This window comes from Tachyglossus aculeatus, chromosome 27, assembly GCF_015852505.1.
Source record: "Tachyglossus aculeatus isolate mTacAcu1 chromosome 27, mTacAcu1.pri, whole genome shotgun sequence".
Taxonomy (NCBI): domain Eukaryota; kingdom Metazoa; phylum Chordata; class Mammalia; order Monotremata; family Tachyglossidae; genus Tachyglossus; species Tachyglossus aculeatus.
The window spans coordinates 2,579,264-2,601,519 of record NC_052092.1 but is presented as its reverse complement, the minus strand read 5'-3'; the positions used below and the strand labels follow the sequence as shown (position 1 = coordinate 2,601,519).

General features: G+C 49.1%; 1 protein-coding gene across 4 annotated transcripts in view; it reads left to right on the top strand.

The window, feature by feature from the left end:
- The first annotated feature begins 4,809 nt into the window (after positions 1-4,809).
- Positions 4,810-22,256, top strand: part of EHMT1 (euchromatic histone lysine methyltransferase 1) — a 111,620-nt gene continuing 94,173 nt past the window's right edge. For all 4 annotated transcript variants that reach the window (XM_038767798.1, XM_038767797.1, XM_038767799.1 and 1 more), the window contains exon 1: positions 4,810-4,840. In XM_038767798.1, coding sequence (XP_038623726.1) covers positions 4,817-4,840 — 24 coding nt within the window. In that variant the 5' untranslated portion in view covers positions 4,810-4,816. The remainder of the gene's footprint in view (positions 4,841-22,256) is intronic.

Genomic DNA, 22,256 nt, shown 5'->3' with positions numbered 1-22,256 from the left:
TACTATAAAAAAATGGCACTGCATCATTTGCCAACCCAAGCAAATTAGTCCCATTTTTGAAGTGTACACAGTGCTGAAATTGACAAACATTTAGTTAAGAGTAATTTTCTGGATGCCCATCTAAGACAAGGATTGTCATGATAATAATCATAGTAAAAATAATAGTAAGCATTGATTAAGGGCCCACTCTGAGTCAAGCACTGTTCTAAGTGCTGGAGTAGATACAGGCTAATCAGGTTGAACACAATTCCTTTCCCCCATGGGATTCACGGTATAAGTAGAAGACAGAACAGGTATTAATATTGAATACCCATTTTAAGATGAGGAAACTGAGGCAAAGAGCAATTAAGTGACTTTCCCAAGTGATCAGGATTGGAACCCAGGTCCTCTGACTCCTACGTCCTTTGTCTCTCTACTAGGCCTTGCGATGCTTTTAGAGGTACTGTTTTTGCCGCTGAGTGAGGTTTGATTTTTAAACACTTGGTTTAATTCTAAGCCCCGCCAAAGGCCCCAGTCGATTTTCAAAAATGTCACATAAAAGGAGCCACAGGGAGGAAAAAGATCAGACATTTTGGAAAGGAATTCCTAGCGTGGCATCTTCGCAAGCCGTCAGTGAATCAGAAAGGATATAGAAAGAAACAGGATTCAGCAGTTAGTTAATTTCTCCTTTTCTTCTATGTAATTATACGTTGTATCCTGCACTTCTAACTGCAGTGGGAATCCACAAGCTCAGCCCCTTTGATAATATCGCGGTGAACGCTACTCTTACCGGAATCATCTCCACGCTCTCTCTCAATTGGTTAGCTCCCTTTTCTATATTTTGCTTCACGAACGTTTTTCAATACTCCCAGGTGCAAGAGGCTGGAGAAGAATAAAAGCAGTTTGCATATTTTCACCACTTTCATCACAGGCTCCCATTCCCAACCCTAAATTAAACCTCGCCACATTCCTATGAGGCGGGGAAGAGAGTCAAACTCAACCCAGATCCAGGTGGGGCCAACACTTTTCCCTCAAACCGCAACTAAACCTGAATTGGTAGGCTTTAGTCTTTATTGAAGCCATTCTGGACCGAATTGAAAAAAAAAAATTAAAGAGTGTTTCTTCGGGCACTTTCCAGAGTGCACTGGTTTGGATCCTTACTAACTGGAGCTGGAAATAATACATGTCAATAGCGTGAGTCCCAGCTGGTAGTGGTAAATAGCAGTTCCAAGTTAATTGTAAGCTGGTTGTGGGCAGGGAATGTGACTATATTGTCCTCTCCCAAGCATATAGTACAGTGCTGGGCACACAGTAAGCGCTCAAAAAATACCATTAATTTATTGATAACGCTGCTCACCGTGAAATTGTTAAAATGCAATTGAACCTGCAAAGTTGACTGGTTCGACTTATAGTTCCCTTGGTTAGTGAAAGTGGAAGAATCGGTTAGGTCACCATCATCATCATCATCATCAATCGTATTTATTGAGCGCTTACTATGTGCAGAGCACTGTACTAAGCGCTTGGGAAGTACAAATTGGCAACATATAGAGACAGTCCCTACCCAACAGTGGGCTCACAGTCTAAAAGGTAAGTAAAGTAAATCCATCTCTATATGTTGCTGACTTGTACTTCCCATGAGCTTAGTACAGTGCTCTGCACACAGTAAGCACTCAGTAAATGTGATTGAATGAATAAACAGTATCCCCTCAGCGCTTAGAACAGTGCTTGGCACATAGTAAGTGCTCAATAAATACCACAATTATTAACATTATTCATTCATTCACTCAATTGTATTCATTGAGCGCTTACTGTGTGCACAGCACTGTACTAAGCGCTATTATTATCTGTCAAATGGGGAGTGAAGACTGTGAGCCCCACGTGGGACAATTTGATGACCTTGTATTCATTCATTCATTCATTCAATTGTATTTATTGAGCGCTTACTGTGTTGAGAGCTGTACTAAGCGCTTGAATATTTATTGAGTGCTTACTGTGTGCAAAACACTGTACTAATCTCTTGAGAAGTTCACCAGCACTTAGAACAGCGCTCTCCCATAGTAAGCGCTTAGCAAATACCTCATCATTATTGATATGATTTGATAAATACCACGGATCGAAGCAGCGTGGCTCAGGGGAAAGAGCCCAGGCTTTGGAGTCAGGTCACGGGTTCAAATCCCGGCTCCGCCAAATGTCAGCTGTGTGACTTTGGGCAAGTCACTTCATGTCTCTGGGCCTCAGTTACCTCATGTGGAAAATGGGGATGAAGACTGCGAGCCCCATGTGGGGCAATGGATCGAAGCAGCGTGGCTCAGTGGAAAGAGCCCGGGCTTTGGAGCCAGAGGTCATGGGTTCAAATCCCGGCTCTGCCAAATGTCAGCTGTGTGACTTTGGGCAAGTCACTTCACTTCTCTGGGCCTCAGTGACCTCATCTGGAAAACGGGGATGAAGACTGCGAGCCCCAAGTGGGGCAACGGATCGAAGCAGCGTGGCTCAGTGGAAAGATCCCAGGCTTTGGTCATGGGTTCAAATCCCGGCCCTGCCAACTGTCAGCTGTGTGACTTTGGGCAAGTCACTTCACTTCTCTGGGCCTCAGTTACCTCATCTGGAAAACGGGGATGAAGACTGCGAGCCCCAAGTGGGGCAACGGATCGAAGCATTGTGGCTCAGTGGAAACAGCCCGGGCTTTGGTCATGGGTTCAAATCCCGACTCGGCTCTGGAGCCAGAGGTCATGGGTTCAAATCCCGGCTCTGCCAAATGTCAGCTGTGTGACTTTGGGCAAGTCACTTCACTTCTCTGGGCCTCAGTGACCTCATGTGGAAAACGGGGATGAAGACTACGAGCCCCAAGTGGGACAACGGATCGAAGCAGCGTGGCTCAGTGGAAAGATCCCAGGCTTTGGTCATGGGTTCAAATCCCCGCTCTGCCAACTGTCAGCTGTGTGACTTTGGGCAAGTCACTTCACTTCTCTGGGCCTCAGTTACCTCATCTGGAAAACGGGGATGAAGACTGCGAGCCCCAAGTGGGGCAACGGATCGAAGCAGCGTGGCTCAGTGGAAAGATCCCAGGCTTTGGTCATGGGTTCAAATCCTGGCTCTGCCACTTGTCAGCTGTGTGACTTTGGGCAAGACACTTCACTTCTCTGGGCCTCAGTTACCTCATGTGGAAAATGGGGATGAAGACTGCGAGCCCCATGTGGGGCAATGGATCGAAGCAGCGTGGCTCAGTGGAAAGAGCCCGGGCTTTGGAGCCAGAGGTCATGGGTTCAAATCCAGGCTCTGCCAAATGTCAGCTGTGTGACTTTGGGCAAGTCACTTCACTTCTCTGGGCCTCAGTTACCTCATCTGGAAAATGGGGATGAACACTGTGAGCCCCATGTGGGGCAACGGATTGAAGCAGCGTGGCTCAGTGGAAAGAGCCCAGGCTTTGGTCATGGGTTCAAATCCCGGCTCTGCCAACTGTCAGCTGTGTGACTTTGGGCAGGTCACTTCACTTCTTCTCTGGGCCTCAGTGACCTCATGTGGAAAACGGGGATGAAGACGGTGAGCCCCATGTGGAGCAACGGATCGAAGCAGCGTGGCTCAGTGGAAAGATCCCAGGCTTTGGTCATGGGTTCAAATCCCGGCTCTGCCAACTGTCAGCTGTGTGACTTTGGGCAAGTCACTTCACTTCTCTGGGCCTCAGTGACCTCATGTGGAAAACGGGGATGAAGACTGCGAGCCCCAAGTGGGGCAACGGATCGAAGCATTGTGGCTCAGTGGAAAGAGCCCAGGCTTTGGTCATGGGTTCAAATACCGGCTCTGCCAAATGTCAGCTGTGTGACTTTGGGCAAGTCACTTCACTTCTCTGGGCCTCAGTGACCTCATGTGGAAAACGGGGATGAAGACTACGAGCCCCAAGTGGGGCAACGGATCGAAGCAGCGTGGCTCAGTGGAAAGATCCCAGGCTTTGGTCATGGGTTCAAATCCCGGCTCTGCGAAATGTCAGCTGTGTGACTTTGGGCAAGTCACTTCACTTCTCTGGGCCTCAGTCACCTCATGTGGAAAACGGGGATGAAGACGGTGAGCCCCATGTGGGGCAACGGATCGAAGCAGCGTGGCTCAGTGGAAAGAGCCCAGGCTTTGGTCATGGGTTCAAATCCCGGCTCTGCCAACTGTCAGCTGTGTGACTTTGGGCAGGTCACTTCACTTCTTCTCTGGGCCTCAGTGACCTCATGTGGAAAACGGGGATGAAGACGGTGAGCCCCACGTGGGGCAACGGATCGAAGCAGCGTGGCTCAGTGGAAAGAGCCCGGGCTTTGGTCATGGGTTCAAATCCCGGCTCTGCCAACTGTCAGCTGTGTGACTTTGGGCAAGTCACTTCACTTCTCCGGGCCTCAGTGACCTCATCTGGAAAACGGGGATGAAGGCTGGGAGCCTTGTAACCTCCCCAGCGCTTAGAACAGTGCTTGGCACATAGCAAGCGCTTAATAAATGCCGTAATTATTATCATAATTATTTCGCCTCAGCCGACCCGCTCGCGCTGAGGCGGCCTGAGGCGGCGGCCCACGTGACCCTCCGTACGGCCAAGAGGGCGGCGCCCTCCGCCTACGTCACCCCGGACCACGTGACGCGCCGTACGGCAAAGCGGGCGCTGGAAGCCGCCATGGCGGCCCTTCCTAGTGCGCGTGCGCCGCCCCCCTCCTCCCCCCCTTTTTTTTTTTTTTTCCCGCCCCCCGTGCGTCTCGGCCTTCTCTCGGGCCGGCGCGCGCGCGCTCTCGCGGGAAAAGCCGGGCGGGAGGGGGGCGGGGCGATGACGCGTCGCGGGCGGGGGCGGGGCCTCAGTCGGGGCGCCCGGGCCATGGCTACGGTGGATGCCGCTGAGGTGAGCGACGGAGCGGGCGGGCGGGCGGGCGCTGAGGCGGGCGCTGAGGCGGCTCGGCTTCCCCCGAGGCGAGCGTTTCGCGCAAGGTGCCGACCCTCCCCCGGTGCCCCCGAGGAGGGCCGGCCGCCCCCCCCCCCCCCGTGCCTCGGCCGGGGCCCGGGGCGCGGGCACCGGGGGGCCGCTTTTGTGTGGAGACGGACGGACGGGGCGCGGGGCCCGGGGCTCTGGATAAGCCATACCCCCGCCGCCGCCGCCGCCGCGCTCGGCGGGAGCCATTCAGGTTCCGGGGCCCCTGAGGGGGCGGCCTGGGGCCGGCCTGGAGGAGGGGGCCCATGTGCTCGCCTTCTTCCTCCCCGCCTCCAACAAGTGCCAGTTGAGGGGGGGGAAAAAAAATCATCCCAATCCCCTTTTGTTGGCCCAAAGGCCTGGGGGACCGTGGGGGGCTTTTTAATAATCCCCTTCAGTCTCCTGGACTTCTAGTCTTTTAGACTGTGAGCCCACTGTTGGGTAGGGACCTTCCCTCTATGTTGCCAACTTGGACTTCCCAAGCGCTTAGTACAGCGCTCTGCACGCAGTAAGCGCTCAATAAATACGATTGGATGAATGGACCGTGAGCCCACTGTTGGGTTGGGACCGTCTCTCTATCTTGCCAACTTTTACTTCCCAAGCGCTTAGTACAGCGCTCTGCACGCAGTAAGCGCTCAATAAATACGATTGGATGAATGGACTGTGAGCCCACTTGGGTAGGGACCGTCCCTCTATGTTACCAACTTGGACTTCCCAAGCGCTTAGTACAGTGCTCTGCACACAGTAAGCGCTCAGTAAATACGATTGGATGAATGGACTGTGAGCCCACTGTTGGGTTGGGACCGTCTCTCTATCTTGCCAACTTTTACTTCCCAAGCGCTTAGTACAGCGCTCTGCACGCAGTAAGCGCTCAATAAATACGATTGGATGAATGGACCGTGAGCCCACTGTTGGGTAGGGACTATGTTGCCGACTTGTACTTCCCAAGCGCTTAGTACAGTGCTCTGCACACAGTAAGCGCTCAATAAATACGATTGGATGAATGGACTGTGAGCCCACTGTTGGGTAGGGACCGTCCCTCTATGTTACCAACTTGGACTTCCCAAGCGCTTAGTACAGTGCTCTGCACACAGTAAGCGCTCAATAAATACGATTGGATGAATGGACTGTGAGCCCACTGTTGGGTTGGGACCGTCTCTCTATCTTGCCAACTTTTACTTCCCAAGCGCTTAGTACAGTGCTCTGCACACAGTAAGCGCTCAATAAATACGATTGGATGAATGGACTGTGAGCCCACTGTTGGGTAGGGACCGTCCCTCTATGTTACCAACTTGGACTTCCCAAGCGCTTAGTACAGTGCTCTGCACACAGTAAGCGCTCAATAAATACGATTGGATGAATGGACTGTGAGCCCACTGTTGGGTTGGGACCGTCTCTCTATCTTGCCAACTTTTACTTCCCAAGCGCTTAGTACAGTGCTCTGCACACAGTAAGCGCTCAATAAATACGATTGGATGAATGGACTGTGAGCCCACTGTTGGGTAGGGACCGTCCCTCTATGTTACCAACTTGGACTTCCCAAGCGCTTAGTACAGTGCTCTGCACACAGTAAGCGCTCAATAAATACGATTGGATGAATGGACTGTGAGCCCACTGTTGGGTTGGGACCGTCTCTCTATCTTGCCAACTTTTACTTCCCAAGCGCTTAGTACAGTGCTTCACACAGTAAGCGCTCAATAAATACGATTGGATGAATGGACTGTGAGCCCACTGTTGGGTAGGGACCGTCCCTCTATGTTACCAACTTGTACTTCCCAAGCGCTTAGTACAGTGCTGCACACAGTAAGCACTCAAATACGATTGGATGAATGGACTGTGAGCCCACTGTTGGGTTGGGACCGTCCCTCTATGTTGCCAACTTGTACTTCCCGAGCGCTTAGTAGAGTGCTCTGCACACAGTAAGCGCTCAATAAATACGATTGATGATGACGATTTGAATGAATGGACTGTGAGCCCACTGTTGGGTAGGGACCGTCCCTCTATGTTGCCAACTTGTACTTCCCAAGCGCTTAGTACAGCGCTCTGCACACAGTAAGCACTTAATAAATACGATTGCATGAATGGACTGTGAGCCCACTGTTGGGTAGGGGCCGTCTCTCTGTGTTGCCAACTTGTACTTCCTAAGTGCTTAGTACAGTGCTCTGCACACAGTAAGTGCTCAATAAATACGATTGAATGAAGGAATGAATTAAGCGCTATGTGCAAAGCACTGTTCTAAGAGCCAGGGAGGTTACAAGCAGCGTGGCTCTGGGAAGAGCGCGGGCTTTGGAGTCAGAGGTCACGGGTTCAAATCCCGACTCTAACAACTGTCAGTTGTGTGACTTTGGGCAAGTCACTTAACTTCTCTGGGCCTCAGTTACCTCATCTGTAAAATGGAGATTAAAACTGTGAGCACCCCCCCCCCCCCCCCCCCCCCCCCCGTCAACCTGATCACCCTGTAACCTCCCCAGCTCTTAGAACTGTGCTTTGCACATAGTAAGCGCTTAACAAATACAATCATCATCATCATCAAAGCACTGTTCTAAGCGCTGGGGAGGTTACAAGGTGATCAGGTTGTCCCTAGAGGGGGCTCACAGTCTTCATCCCCATTTTACAGATGAAGGAACTGAGGCCCAGTGAAGTGACTTGCCCAAAGTCACCCAGCTGACAATTGGTGGAGCCGGGATTTGAACCCATGACCTCTGACTCCAAAGCCCGGGCTCTTTTCACTGAGCCACGCTGCTTCTCCTTTTCTGCCCCCGCATCCTCGCCCTGCTGCGTGGAGGAGGAGAAAGTTGGCCCCCGGTGGGGGCAGAGGTAGGGAGTTGGGGTCTTTTTGGGGGGGCAGAAGGACAGGAGAGTCAGGAGAAGGGGGCCCGATTGGGGGGCATCCAGGTTAAAAAGAGGAGAGGGCGACTGCCCACCGTGGGGCTGGGGTTGTGTGTGTGTGTCAAAGTTTGAAGAAGGAAAAAGTTGAGAAAAGGGGCTTAGTGTCCTCCTCTTCACCCCTTTTTGTCCTCCTTTAAGGGTTCACAGAGCTCACTCTCTTTTTTTTATAAATGCAATTTTATTATTATTATTATTACTATTATTATTCACATCTGCAGAACTTTTTCTTATGAGGGACTGAGGAAGGTAAGGACGGGACACCCAACGATTTGGGGGCTAGAAGGCTGAAGTTCAGTTTTACTATTTGACTTCGGTTTTCCACCCAACGATTTTTGGGGGCTAGAAGGCTGAAGTTCAGTTTTACTAACTATTCGACTTCGGTTTTCCACCCAACGATTTGGGGGCTAGGAAGCTGTGAAGTTCAGTTTTACTGACTACTCATCATCATCATCATCATCAATCGTATTTATTGAGCGCTTACTGTGTGCAGAGCACTGTACTAAGCGCTTGGGAAGTACAAATTGGCAACATATAGAGACAGTCCCTGCCCAACAGTGGGCTACTCGACTTTGGTTTGCCAAGCCGAAGTTCAGTTTTTACCAATCATTCATTCAGTTGTATTGATTGAGTGCTTACTGTGTGCAGAGCACTGGACTAAGTGCTTAGGAAGTAAAATAATGATGGCATTTGTTAAGCGATTACTATGTGCGAAACACTGTTCTAAGCGGGTTGTCCCACGTGGGGCTCACAGTCTTAATCCCCATTTTCCAGATGAGGTAACTGAGGCACAGAGAAGTTAAGTGACTTGCCCAAAGTCACACAGCTGACAGTTGGCGTAGCCGGGATTTGAACCCATGACCTCTGACTCCAAAGCCCGGGCTCTTTCCACAGAGCCACGCTGAGACAGTCCCTACCCAACAAACGGGCTCACAGTCTCGAAGGGGGAGACAGACAGCAAAACAAGTAGGTGACAATCACTTGACTTTGGTTTTCCAAGCTGAAGTTCAATTTTACCAATCACTTCGGGTTTTCCAAGCCGAAGTTCCGTTTTACCAGTCATTTGACTTCGGTTTTCCAAGCTGCAATTCAGTTTCACTAACTGTTCGACTTGGGTTTTGAAGTTGATCGATTTTGAGATGCTGCTTTGGAGTCTCCAGGGAAGGTGCTCTCGTCAGCTGTGTGACTTTGGGCAAGTCAGTTAACTTCTCTGGGCCTCAGTTACCACATCTGTAAAATGGGGATTAAAACTGTGAGCCCCACGTGGGACAACCTAATCACCTTGAACCCCCGGTGCTTAGAACAGTACTTCGCACATGGGACAACCTAATCACCTTGAACCCCCACCCCCGGTGCTTAGAACAGTGCTTCGCACATAGTAAGCGCTTAACAAATGCCATCATTATTATTAAGGTGCTCAGCATTGCTCCTTGCCTAACTTCCAAGGCAGTATTCGAAAAGGGAGATCAGTTTATTACTTAATCTTATGACTGTTAGTATTATCATTTTATTGCTTACTGTAGTGGTCCGCAGGTAGGAAGCACTCAATAAATACCATTGATTAATGAGTTTAGTACCAACAGTGAGGCTTGGTGATGATACTACTATTAATAATAATGATAATTATGGCATTTGTTATACACTTACTATGTGCCAGACATTGTAGCGTGGCTCAGTAGAAGAGCCCAGGCTTGGGAGTCAGAGGCCGTGGGTTCTAATTCCTGCTCTGCCACTTGTCTGCTGTGTGACCGTGGGCAAGTCGCTTAACTTCTCTGTGCCTGTTCTCATTGGCAAAATGGGGATGAAGACTGTGAGCCCCGTGTGGGACAATCTGATTACCTTGTATCTGCCCCAGCGCTTAGAACAGTGCTCAGCACATAGTAAGTGCTTAACAAATGCCATTATTATTAATCGTATTTATTGAGTGCTTACGGTGTGCAAAGCAGTGTACGAAGTGCTTACTAAACACTGGGGTAGATAGAAGCAAATCGGGTTGGACACAGTCCCTGTCCCACGTGGGGCGCACAGTCTCAATCCCCATTTTACAGATGAGGGCACTGAGGCACGGAAAAGTAAAGTGACTTGCCCAAGGTCACACAGCAGACAAGTGGCCCAGCTGGGATTTGAACCCATGACCTCTGACTCCAAAGCCCGCGCTCTTTCCACTGAGCCACGCTGCTTCTCTGATCGCCAAATGATTTTGCTTCGCAAAGCGGTCATTTGAAAGATGCCTAACTTTGGTATCATGTGCCTTTCACTCTGTGTCAGAAGGGGCGAAACTGCTCTGAATTAACTATGGGGAAGCCTCTTCCCCCCCCTTCTTAGACTGTGAGCCCCATCAATCAATCAATCGTATTTATTGAGCGCTTACTGTGTGCAGAGCACTGTACTAAGCGCTTGGGAAGTACAAGTTGGCAACATATAGAGACAGTCCCTTCCCAACAGTGGGCTCATGTGGGACAGGGACTGTGTACACCAACTTAGTTCTATCCCAGTACTTGACACATAGTAAGGGCTGAGCAAATCACGATAATTAATAATAATACGAATGGGAAGTCCTTCACCCTTAACATTGATGCTGCGATGTTGAAAATGCTGAAATGCTTCTGTGACTTATGGCCCGTAACACTTGGCAAAGGGAACTTTTGAAGCACCCTGAATAAAATTAATCCTGGGCTTGGGGAGATTAGCTTTTGGGATGCCCTTCCTGAAGAACAGAATATTTTTCGTTTTAAGAAATGGCTGTTTGCAGGTGTGTATTGTAAGGCTCTTGCAGGTAGGGAGATAATCCTTACAGTAATAAAAGTAATTATGATATTTGTGGAGCATGCACTGTAGGCAGATAAAAGGCAATCAGATCAGCACAGCCCTAGTCTTGAATGGGGATCAGTCCAAGGGGGAAGGGGAACAGGTATTTAATCATCATTTTTCAAATAAGGAAACTGAGTCACAGCATTCATTCAGTCAGTCATATTTATGGAGAACTTATTGTGTGCAGGGCACTGTACGAAGCGCTTGGGAAAGTACAGCACAGCAATAAACAATGACATTCCCTGCTCCCAGTGAGCTCACAGTCTGGGGGCGGGGGGAGGTGGACATTAATATAAATAAATAAAATTACAGACGTGGGGCTGGAAAGGGGGAAGAGCAAAGGGAGCATGTCAGGGCGACACAGAAGGGAGTGGGAGATAAGGAAAAGTATTAAAGCGGGGCTTTTCCTCCAAACTGCGTGTCTAAACTGTGTGTCCCAAGAAGCAACCCGCACAGTGAATTGTGATGAAGAGCCCTGTTAATTAGGCCCCTGCAGGTGTGATGCAAATAGAAAGTGGTCAAATCCCCCGCCCCCTACCCATATTTGTGGTTTCTGTTGGTAATTTTCATTAATAACAGTTGTTTCCTCTGGTTCATTGCTTATTTCATGATTTGATCGTGGTCTCCTGCAGGTTTGGGATTTTGAAGCCTTTTGGAAGCCCTGCTTCCTAAAGCAGCGGCTTAATGTGTGGTGGGTATTTCATCTCACATGCCTGTGTCACCCTTGTGGTCCTTAGGAGGACAGAGCTGTGACATCTCAGGTGAGAGATGGCATAATAATAGGAATGATAGCATTTATTAAGCACTTACTATGTGCAAAGCACTGTTCTAAGCGCTGGGGAGGTTACCAGGTGATCAGGTTGTCCCACGGGGGGCTCACAGTCTTAGTCCCCATTTTACAGATGAGGTAATTGAAGCATAGAGAAGTTAAGTGACTTGCCCAAAGTCACACAGCTGGCAATTGGCAGAGCTGGGATTTGAACCCATGACCTCTGACTCCAAAGCCTGGGCTCTTTCCACTGAGCCATGCTGCTTCTCTGAGTAGGGACAAAGGTCCCACCTTGGGCTCCCAGTTTAGGTTGGAGGGAGAACAGTACTTCCTGGTAGACTGTGAGCCCACTGTTGGGTAGGGACTGTCTCTATATGTTGCCAACTTGTACTTCCCAAGCGCTTAGTACAGTGCTCTGCACACAGTAAGCGCTCAATAAATACGATTGATGATGATGATGAAAGAGCCTGGGCCTTGGAATCGGAGGACCTGAGTTCTGATCCCAGCTACATCACATGTCTGCTCCCTGGGCAAGTTACTTGACTTCTCTGTGCCTCAGTTCCCTCATCAGTAAAAATGGAGATTAAGACTGTGAGGCTCACATGGGACATCTGCCCTGTTGCTTAGTACAGTGCCCGGCATATAGTAAGCGCTTAAAATACCATTAAAAACTTAAAAAAAAAACTGAACACAAAAACAAATTTGACCAATCAAATAATTGGCATGTAACGTTACGGGCCAAAAATCCCACTCTGGTTGGATTTTTGGTAACCTCACAGATCCACTCCGTTGATGTTTGATTGGGACTTGGAGAATTGTTTTTTAATTTTTTAAAATGGTATTTGTTAAATGCTTACTGTGTGTCAAACATTGTTGTAAGCGCCGGGGTAGGTACAGTTTAATTGGGTTGAAAACAGCCCTGTCCCTGCTCCCAATCTAAGTAGGAGGGAGAACGTGTATTGAATACCTATTTTACAGTTGAAGAAACTGAGGCCCAGAAAGTGAAATGACTTGCCCCAGGTCACACGGCAAGCAATTGGTGGAGCTGGCATTAAATAGTAATAATAATAATTATGGTGTTAAGTGCTTACTGTGTGTCAGGCACTATACTAAGCACTGCGATGGATACAAGCACATTGGTTTGGACGCAATCCATAGCCCTTGTGGGGTTCACAGTCTCGTTTCCCATTTTACAGATGGGGTAAAGGAGGCACAGAGAAGTTAAGTGACTTTCCCAGGATTACATAGCAGGCAAGTTGCAGAGTCAGGATTAAAATGCTGGTCCTTCTGACACTCGGGCCTGGGCTCTATCATTCATTCATTCATTCAATTGTATTTATTGAGTGCTTACTGTGTGCAGAGCACTTTACCAAGCACTTGGGAAGTACAAATCGGCAACTAGGCCACACCGCTCGACTGTTCCAGGGATACCCTATTCCAGGGATACCCTAAAGGATCCTGGGAGTTTCCATTGGCTCTACCCACCCTGAGGCTCAGCCTTGCTTTGAGGGCAGGGGTGGGAGTGGGAGGGATGTCATTCCCCACCCAGGTGCATCCAATTCCAGGAAGCCATGTCCCGATCTAGGTTGCCCTGCAGAGGACCACTGAGGCCCAAGGAACTTTCCTTGTCCACCAGTTGTCCTGGCCGGGGTCGAGGGTCGGTGAGAACAGGTGAAGGAAGGCAGTTGGTGCAGTTGGAACCTGACCCTTGTGGAGTCCTCAACTATGAACTGCCCCGCCTGAATATCTCGTTTCTACCCAAGCACTTAGTACAGTGTCCGGCACATAGTAAGCGCTGAACACATATTATTAACACTGCAGAGTGGAGGTTTTCATCAAAGTGGCCTGCATTTTTCTGGTAAAGACATCGCTCTCTGGTTCTTATTGTTATTCCTCCTAGGCCTGAAGGGTTTTGGGTTTTTTTTTCCCCTTTTCAGTGGCATTTGTTAAGCACATAGTGCTTAGAACAGTGCTTTACACATAGTAAGCGCTTAATAAATGCTGTTATCATTATTATTATTATTATGTGCCAGGCAGTGTACTAAGCGTTGGGGCAGATACAAGCCAATCAGGTTGTTCACAGTCCCTGTCCCATGTGGGGCTCACAGTCTGAATCCCCATTTTCCAAATGAGGTCAGTGAGGCCCAGAGAAGGGAAGTGACTGGCCCAAGGTCACCCAACAGATGAGTGGCGGAGCTGGGAGGAGAACCCAGGTTCCTTCCGACTCCCAGGCCTGGACTTGGTCCACTAGGCCGCGGCTGCTTCTCACAGCGTGGGAGTTGGCCATTTCCTATCGCGGGGAAACTGAGGTGGTCGTCATCCAGTGCATTTTCCTGCAGAGGTGATTGCCATCTAATAGGAGACCCCTGTGAACTGTAAATATCATCATTTGGCTGGAAAGTTTCGTGGTGATGTCAGCAGGTCTGTGGATCATCTAGTACAGAGGATCGTGTGATTCAGAAAGAAGCCCAAGTGCCCAGGTGGCGTCTTTCACTTTCATTTCTGGAGACAGTGGGGTTTTCTTGCTTCAGTTCGGTTCTTCTCAGATGCCCGGCATTGTCTCCTCTCTCCTTGGTTTCTGCAGGCGGATCTCTTCCACGTTCAGTAGCAGTCACAATAACTGCGGGGTGTGCCAAGCCCTGGACTAAGCGCTGGAGGGTAGTTACAGGATAATCACGTGGGGCTCACGGTCTAAGCAGGAGGAAGAGTAGGGATTGACCCTCCATTTTGCAGATGAGGGAACTGAGGCACGAAGAAGTGACGTGACTTAATGATGGCATTTATTAAGCGCTTACTATGTGCAAAGCACTGTTCTAAGCACCAGGGAGGTTACAAGGTGATCAGGTTGTCGCACGGGGGGCTCACAGTCGTAACCCCCATTTTACAGATGAGGTAACTGAGGCCCAGAGAAGTGAAGTGACTTGCCCAAAGTCACACAGCTGATAATTGGCAGAGCCGGAGTTTGAACTCATGACCTCTGACTCCAAAGCCCGGGCTCTTTCCATTGAGCCACACTGCTTCTGACTTGCCCGAGATCCCACAGCAGACAAGTGGAGAATCTGGTTTTCTTTGACTTGTGCATATCTATTCTATTTATTTTATTTTGTTAGTATGTTTGGTTTTGTTCTCTGTCTCCCCCTTTTAGACTGTGAGCCCACTGTTGGGTAGGGACTGTCTCTATATGTTGCCAACTTGTACTTCCCAAGTGCTTAGTACAGTGCTCTGCACAAAGTAAGTGCTCAATAAATACGATTGATTGATTGATTTTTGACTCCTGGGTCCTTGCTCTGTCCACTAGACCACCCTGGTTCTCAGAGGGCTTGACTCTTCCCTAAGCAGTGTGGAGTACTGGGTAGTGAAGGCGCTCAATAAATACCATTTATTCACAGAGTCAGGAAGTCAGTACCCTGGGTTCTAATCCCACTTCGCCACTAATCTGTGTGACTTCAGGTAAGTCACTTAACGGCTCTGTGCCTCAGTTTCCCCCACAGTATAGTGGCGATTAAATATTCTGTTCTCCCTCCCTCTTAGAGCGGGAGCCTCATGTGGGACAGGGACGGCACAGAGTGTTTCTACCCCAGCGCTTCACACCAGAACTAGGTAAGCGTTGGAATCGAAATTGAAAAATGATCTTCAGGGAGGCACTGTACTATCTCAGGTCTCCTCTCTGCCAACAGAGGCATAATAATAATAATAATAATAATAATAATAATAATAATAATAATAATAATAATAAAATTATGGCATTTAGAGCTTACTATGTGCCAGGCACTGAATTAAGTGCTGGGGTGGATGCAAGCAATTGCCCAACCTGGGGGTTATAGTCTCCATCCCCATTTTACAGATGAAGGAACTGAGGCACAGAGAAGTGAAGTGACTTGCCCAAGGTCACACAGCATTCATTCATTCAATCGTATTTATTGAGCGCTTACTGTGTGCAGAGCACTGTACTAAGCGCTTGGGAAGTACAGGTTGGCAACATATAGAGACGGGCCGTACCCAACAACGGGCTCACAGTGTGGAAGGGGGAGACAGACAACAAAACAAAACATGTGGACAGGTGTCAAGTCATCAGAATAAATAGAAATAAAGCTAGATGCACATCATTAACAAAATAAATAGAATAGTAAACATGTACAAGTAAAATGGTGGAGCTGGGGTTAGAACTCATAACCACCTGATCCCAGGCCCGGGCTCTATCCACCACGCCATGCTGCTTATTGCTGTGGGCAGGGAACACGCTTACCAGCTTTAGTGTCCTCTCTCAAACTCTTAATACAATGTTCTGCAGTCAATCAGTAAGTCAGTTGCATTTTTTGAGCGCTTACTATGTGCAGAGAGAAGCGGCGTGGCTCAGTGGAAAGAGCACGGACTTCGGAGTCAGGGGTCATGGGTTCAAACCCCGGCTCCGCCACTTATCAGCTGCATGACTTGGAGCAAGTCACTTCTCTGGGCCTCAGTGACCTCATCTGTCAAATGGGGATTAAGACTGTGAGCCCCCCATGGGACAACCTGATCACCTTGTAACCTCCCCAGCGCTTAGAACAGTGCTTTGCACATAGTAAGCGCTTAATAAATGCCATTATTATTATTATTATTACTAGCAGTATTAGCAAACGTGTTTTCTGCCCATTAATGAGCTTACAGTCTAGAGGGGGAGTCAGACATTCATTCGTTCATTCAATCGTATTTATTGAGCACTTACTGTGTGCAGAGCACTGTACTAAGCGCTTGGGAAGTACAAGTTGGCAACATTTGGAGACGGTCCCTACCCAACAGTGGGCTCACAGTCTAGAAGGGGGAGACAGAACAAAACAAAACATATTAACAAAATAAAATAAATAGGATAAACATGTACAAGTAAAATAGAGTAATAAATACGTGCAAACATATATACAGGTGGTGTGGGGAGGGGAAGGAGGTAAGGTATGAATATGAACATACAGGAAGCGTTCAGTAAATGCCATTTCATTCATTCAGTTGTATTTATTGAGCGCTTACTGTGTGCAGAGCACTGTGCTAAGCGCTTGGGAAGTACAAGTTGGCGACATGTAGAGACGGTCCCTACCCAACAGCAGGGAGCTTGTCTCCCAACTCTGTTATCTTGTCCCCTCTCAACCGCTTAGTCCAGTGCTCTGCCCGTAGTAAATGCTCAGAAAATACCAGTGGTGATGATGGTTGCGGTTGTACTGGTAAATAAAAATAATAGTACCATTGGCTTTTCCAAAAGCCTTTCTTCCGAAGAACTCCAGGCGCTTTCCCATTATTATGAGAAGCAGCGTGGCTCAGTGGAAAGAGCCCGGGCTTCGGAGTCAGAGGTCATGGGTTCAAATCCCGGCTCCACCACTTGTTGGCTGTGTGACTTTGGGCAAGTCACTTCACTTCTCTAAGCCTCAGTGACCTTATCTGTAAAATGGAGATGAAGACTGTGAGCCCCCCCCCCCCCCCCCGTGGGACAACCTGATCACCCTATAACCTCCCCAGCGCTTAGAGCAGTGCTTTGCACATAGTAAGCGCTTAACAAATGCCATCATTATTATTACTCTTTGACCCTCACACATGCCTGTGAGGCGGGGAGGGGCAGGGAACTGAAACACAGAGGTCAAGTGACTTGGCGGTGGCAGGGTCAAAAATGAACTCTAGTTTTCGGTGGGCAGATTCTGGAGCTCCCACCTCCGCCTGCTTGTTGACTCGGTGGTAAGGGGCTTCTGAGAATTGTGACATCCCCTTCCCCCGGCCCCCCAAAACCTCTTGTGTCTGTAGGGAAGACTGACTTTGGGACACATCTCTTTCCTGTTCTGTTCTTACCTTCTTGTTTCCTCCGCTCCCTGTGATAACCTTTGTTAACCCCCATTTTTCCCCAGCAGTCACTGACTTCCTCTCCAATTCAGTGTGGCTTAGTAGAAGGAGCGAGGATCGGGAGGGGGAGACGGCCAAGTGAGCTGCCCAAGGCCACATGGCAGGCAAGCGACAGAGCTGGGACTAGAATCCATCATCATCATCATCAATCGTATTTATTGAGTGCTTACTGTGTGCAGAGCACTGTACTAAGCGCTTGGGAAGTCCAAGTTGGTAACATATAGAGACAGTCCCTACCCAACAGTGGGCTCACAGTCTAAAAGGGGGAGACAGAGAACAAAACCAAACATACTAACAAAATAAAATGAATAGATATGTACAAGTAAAAAATAAATAGAGTAACAAATATGTACAAACATATATACATATATGCAGGTGCTGTGGGGAAGGGAAGGAGGTAAGGCGGTGGGGGGGATGGTGAGGGGGAGGAGGGGGAGAGGAAGGAGGGGGCTCAGTCTGGGAAGGCCTCCTGGAGGAGGTGAGCTTTCAGTAGGGCCTTGAAGGGAAGATTGTAAGCTCCTTGTGGGCAGGGAATGTGTCTATTGTTGCATTATACTCTCCCAAGCACTTAGTTAAGTGCTCTGCATTCATTCATTCATTGTCGTGTTTATTGAACGCTTACTATGTGCAAAGCACTGAACTAAGTATAGTACACAGTAAACGCTCAATAAATGCAATTGACTGACTCTGTGTGCCTCAGTTCACTCCTCTGTAAAAAGGAAAAAATCTAATGATTATGGTATTTGTCAAGCACTTACTATGTGTACTTAGCAGTGGGATAAATATCTATGCTCCCACTGCCTTAGATTGTGAGCCCCCTGTGAAGCAGGGACTGTGTCCAGTCTGATTGTCCTAAAAACAGTACTTAGTACTTACAATCAACCTACGAGTCAGGCAAAAACTCCTCACCCTGGGCTTCAAGGGTGTCCATCACCTGGCCCCCTCCTACCTCACCTCCCTTCTCTCCTTCTCCAGCCCAACCCGCACCCTCCGCTCCTCTGCCGCCAATCTCCTCACCGATCCTCATTCTCCCCTGTCTCGCCGTCGACCCCCGGCCCATGTCATCCCCCTGGCCTGGAATGCCTTCCCTCCGCTCATCTGCCAAGCTAGCTCTCTTTCTCCCTTCAAGGCCCTACTGAGAGCTCACCTCCTCCAGGAGGCCTTCCCAGACTGAGCCCCCTCCTTCCTCACCCCCTCCCCATCCCCCCCCGCCTTACCTCCTTCCCCTCCCCACAGCACCTGTATATATGTATATGTTTGTACGTATTTATTACTCTATTTTATTTGTACATATTTTATTTTGTTAATATGTTTTGTTCTGTTGTCTGTCTCCCCCTACTAGACTGTGAGCCCGCTGTTGGGTAGGGACCGTCTCTATATGTTGCCAACTTGGACTTCCCAAGCGCTGAGTCCAGTGCTCTGCACACAGTAAGCGCTCAATAAATACGATTGAATAAATGAATGAATGAACTTAGCACATGGAAGTGCTTAATAAATACCGTGTCTCCCCAGCCCATTCTGTTCTGTCCATCTCAGACCATTTAATGGTTCTTTAATCGGTTCTTTCCTGGCCTCCAGTCTGCTTGTAGGGGTCATTCATTCATTCAATCGTATTTATTGAGCGCTTACTGTGTGCAGAGCACTGTACTAAGCGCTTGGGAAGTCCAAGTTGGCAACATATAGAGACGGTCCCTACCCAACAGTGGGCTCACAGTCTAGAAGGGGGAGACAGAGAACAAAACCAAACATATTAACAATGTCAGATCTCCAGTGCTTAGTACAGTGCTTGGCCCAGAGTAAGGGTTTAAGTCTCCCAATTGTTATTGTTATTGACCTCACTGGCAAATACAAAAAGCCGCCTACACCCACTGAAGTTCTCATCTCCCTCCATTCTCTTCCAAAGATCTGCATCTCTATGCGAATTAGGGGAATGAATGGGTGAGGAAACAAAGCCCAACTGCCTTGTCTCTCCCAAGGTCCCGGCTCCGTTTTCTGGCCTGCCCAAAGAGAAGGAACCGAGTTAACCCGCAAGGGGCTGGGGTGGTTGGGAGAGTTGGAAAGTGTTGGGAAGCTTCTCTTTGCAGAGAAGAGGGAGAATTGGCCGTCTGAGAAGGGTCTCTGCAGAGCGCGTCTACTTAAGTACCATTTGAAGCGCCTGGAAGAATATAATCTAGCAGGTGGTAGACATGTTCCCTTCCCACAAGGAGCTGACAGCCTAGCACTTCTTAGACGCTAAACTCTGGGGCAGAATCAAGATAATCAGGTCAGACGTAGTCCCTGCCCCTCATGGGAGAACAGGTATTTCAACCCCATTTTAGAGATGAGGAAATTGAGGCCCAGAGAAAAGAGTCACCCAAGGTCACTCAACAGTTAAGTGGCAGAGTTAAGCGACTCCCAGTCCTATGCTCTTTCCACTAGGCCTCACTGCTCCTCCTGCCATTCAGTCAGCTGCGTTTATTGAGCGCTTACTGTGTGCTCCCACTGTACTAAGCCCTTGGGAGAGTACAATGAAACAGGCACGTTCCCTGCCCACAAAGAGCTTAAAGTCTAGAGGGGGCGACAGCCATTATGGAAAAACACAAGTGCTTTGGGGCTGGGAGGCGGGTGAATAAAGGGAGCAAATCAGGGTGAAGCAGAGGGAGTGGGAGAAGAGGGAGAGCATTCCAGGCCAGAGGCAGGATGTGGGCGAGAGGTTGGCGGCGAGACAGACGATCGAGGTACAGTGAGTAGATTGGCATTAGAAGAGCGAAGTAGGCGGGCTGGGCTGTTGTAGGAGAGCAGAGAGGTGAGGTAGAAGGGGGCAAGGTGATTGACTGCTTTAAAGCCGATGTTGAGGAGTTTCTGTTTGATGTGAAAGATGGAGAGTCTTGAGTGGGGAAAAGCTGACAACGTTTTTGTAGAAGAATGATCCGGACAGCAGAGTGAAGTACGGACTGGAGCGGGGAGAGACAGGAGGCTGGGAGGGCCGCAAGGAGGCTGATACAGTAATCGAGGCGGGGTGGGGTAAGTGCTTGGATTAGCGTGGTAGCAGATTGGATGGGGTGGAAAGGATGGATTTTAGTGACATGTGGAGATTGAGCCGACAGGATTTAGTGATAGATCGAGTATGTGGGTTGAATGAGAGAGAATCCAGGATAATGCCAAGGTAATGCCAATGCCAAGGGGAAGGATGATGGTACTGTCTACAGTGATGGCTTCTAGACTGAGCCCGTTGTTGGGTAGGGACCGTTTCTATATGTTGCCAACTTGTACTTTCCAAGCACTTAGTACAGAGCTCTGCACACAGTAAGTGCTCAATAAATACGATTGAATGAATGAATGATGGGAAAGTTAGGGGAATGACTGTTTGGGTGGGAAGATAAGGAGCTCTGTTTGTAAGAGTGCTCACTATCAATCAGTGGTATTTATTGAGTGCTTTCTTTGCGCAGAGTGCTGTACTAAGCGCTTTATTTTCTAGTCTGGTTTCTAAACCTTTCCTTTAAAGGGCCCCTTTTAAGCCCCTTGTTCAAACTCTCTCAAGTCTCAAAGCCACTCTGCTCTCGAAGCCCCTCTCTTGGTTTCATTCGTCTTTTCCCCTGAAACATCCTCTCCAACCTAGAATGGATCTTTTAAGGGTGATAGCACCTGGCTCTGAGAACCCCAGGATGAAGAATCACTAAGCGAAGCCCGGCTCTAAGGTAATAATAGTCATTGTGGTATTTGTTAAACGTAAGGTCTGGAGTAGAGGCAAGGTAATCACAGTCCCTGTCCCACATGGGGTTCAGTCTTAGCAGGAGGGAGAACAGGTCTTGAACCCCCATTTTGCATTTGAGGAACCTAAGGCTCAGAAGTGAAGTGACTTGCCCAAGGTCACTCTGCGGGCAAGTGGCAGAAAGGGAATTCGAACTCAGGTGGTAGTAGTAATAGTATTTATTAGCAGCAGTGCTGGCTAGTGGATAGAGCCTGGGTTGGGAGTCAGAAGGACCCGGGTTCTAATCCGGACAAGTCACTTCACTTCTCTGGGCCTCAGTTACCTCATCTGTGAAATGGGGATTAAGACTGCAATCCCTCTGTGGGACAGGGACTGTGTCCAACCTGATGAGAAGCAGCGTCGCTCGGTGGAAAGAGCATGGGCTTTGGAGTCAGAGGTCATGGGTTCAAATCCAGGCTCCACCAACTGTCAGCTGTGTGACTTTGGGCAGGTCACTTAGCTTCTCTGTGCCTCAGTTACCTCATCTGTAAAATGGGGATGAAGACTGTGAGCCCCCCACGGGACAACCTGATCACCTTGGAACCTCCCCAGCGCTTAGAACAGTGCTTAGCACATAGCAAGCGCTTACTATTATTAGCTTGTGTCTACCGCAGCGCTTGGCACACAGTAAGGGCTTAACAGATCCCATAAAGAAAAAGTAATACACTCGTGGGAATTGTTCAGTGCTTACCATATGCAAAGCACTGTACTGAGTGCTTGGAAGAGTACAGTTACAACAACGAACAGACATCTTCCGTGCCCAAAACAAGCTCATATTCGACACGGTCCCTGTCCTCCCGGGGACTCCCAATCTGAGAGTATCCCGGCTCCCAGGCCCGTGTGCTTTTTCCACTAGGCCGCGCTGCTTCCTTGCACGGGAAAACCCTCTCGTGTCTAATCATGTGACATCTCGTCTGCGCGCCCCCCACTCCCTGCCCTCCTCCTCCTCCTCCTCCTCCTCCTCCTCCTCCTCCTCCTCGCTCTGTAGCCTCCCGGCAGAAGCACAGCAGGAGAGGGCGACTGGCATCGCACAAACTGCAACTCTGAGAAGCATTTCCTTGGTTCGGCCTCGCCGTCTCACCGAGGCTCTCCTACCACCCTGCCGTTTCACGGGGGACCCCATCATCGCTGTGATCGTAATAACTGTGGTGTCCGTGAAGGGTTTACTAACTGCCAACCAGTATCCTAAGCCCTGGGGTGGATACAAGATCACCAGATCCCGCCAGGGTCTCTGAGTCTAAGAAGGAAGGAGAGATGCTTTCGCCCCCTTTCACAGCTGAGGAAACCGAGGTGCC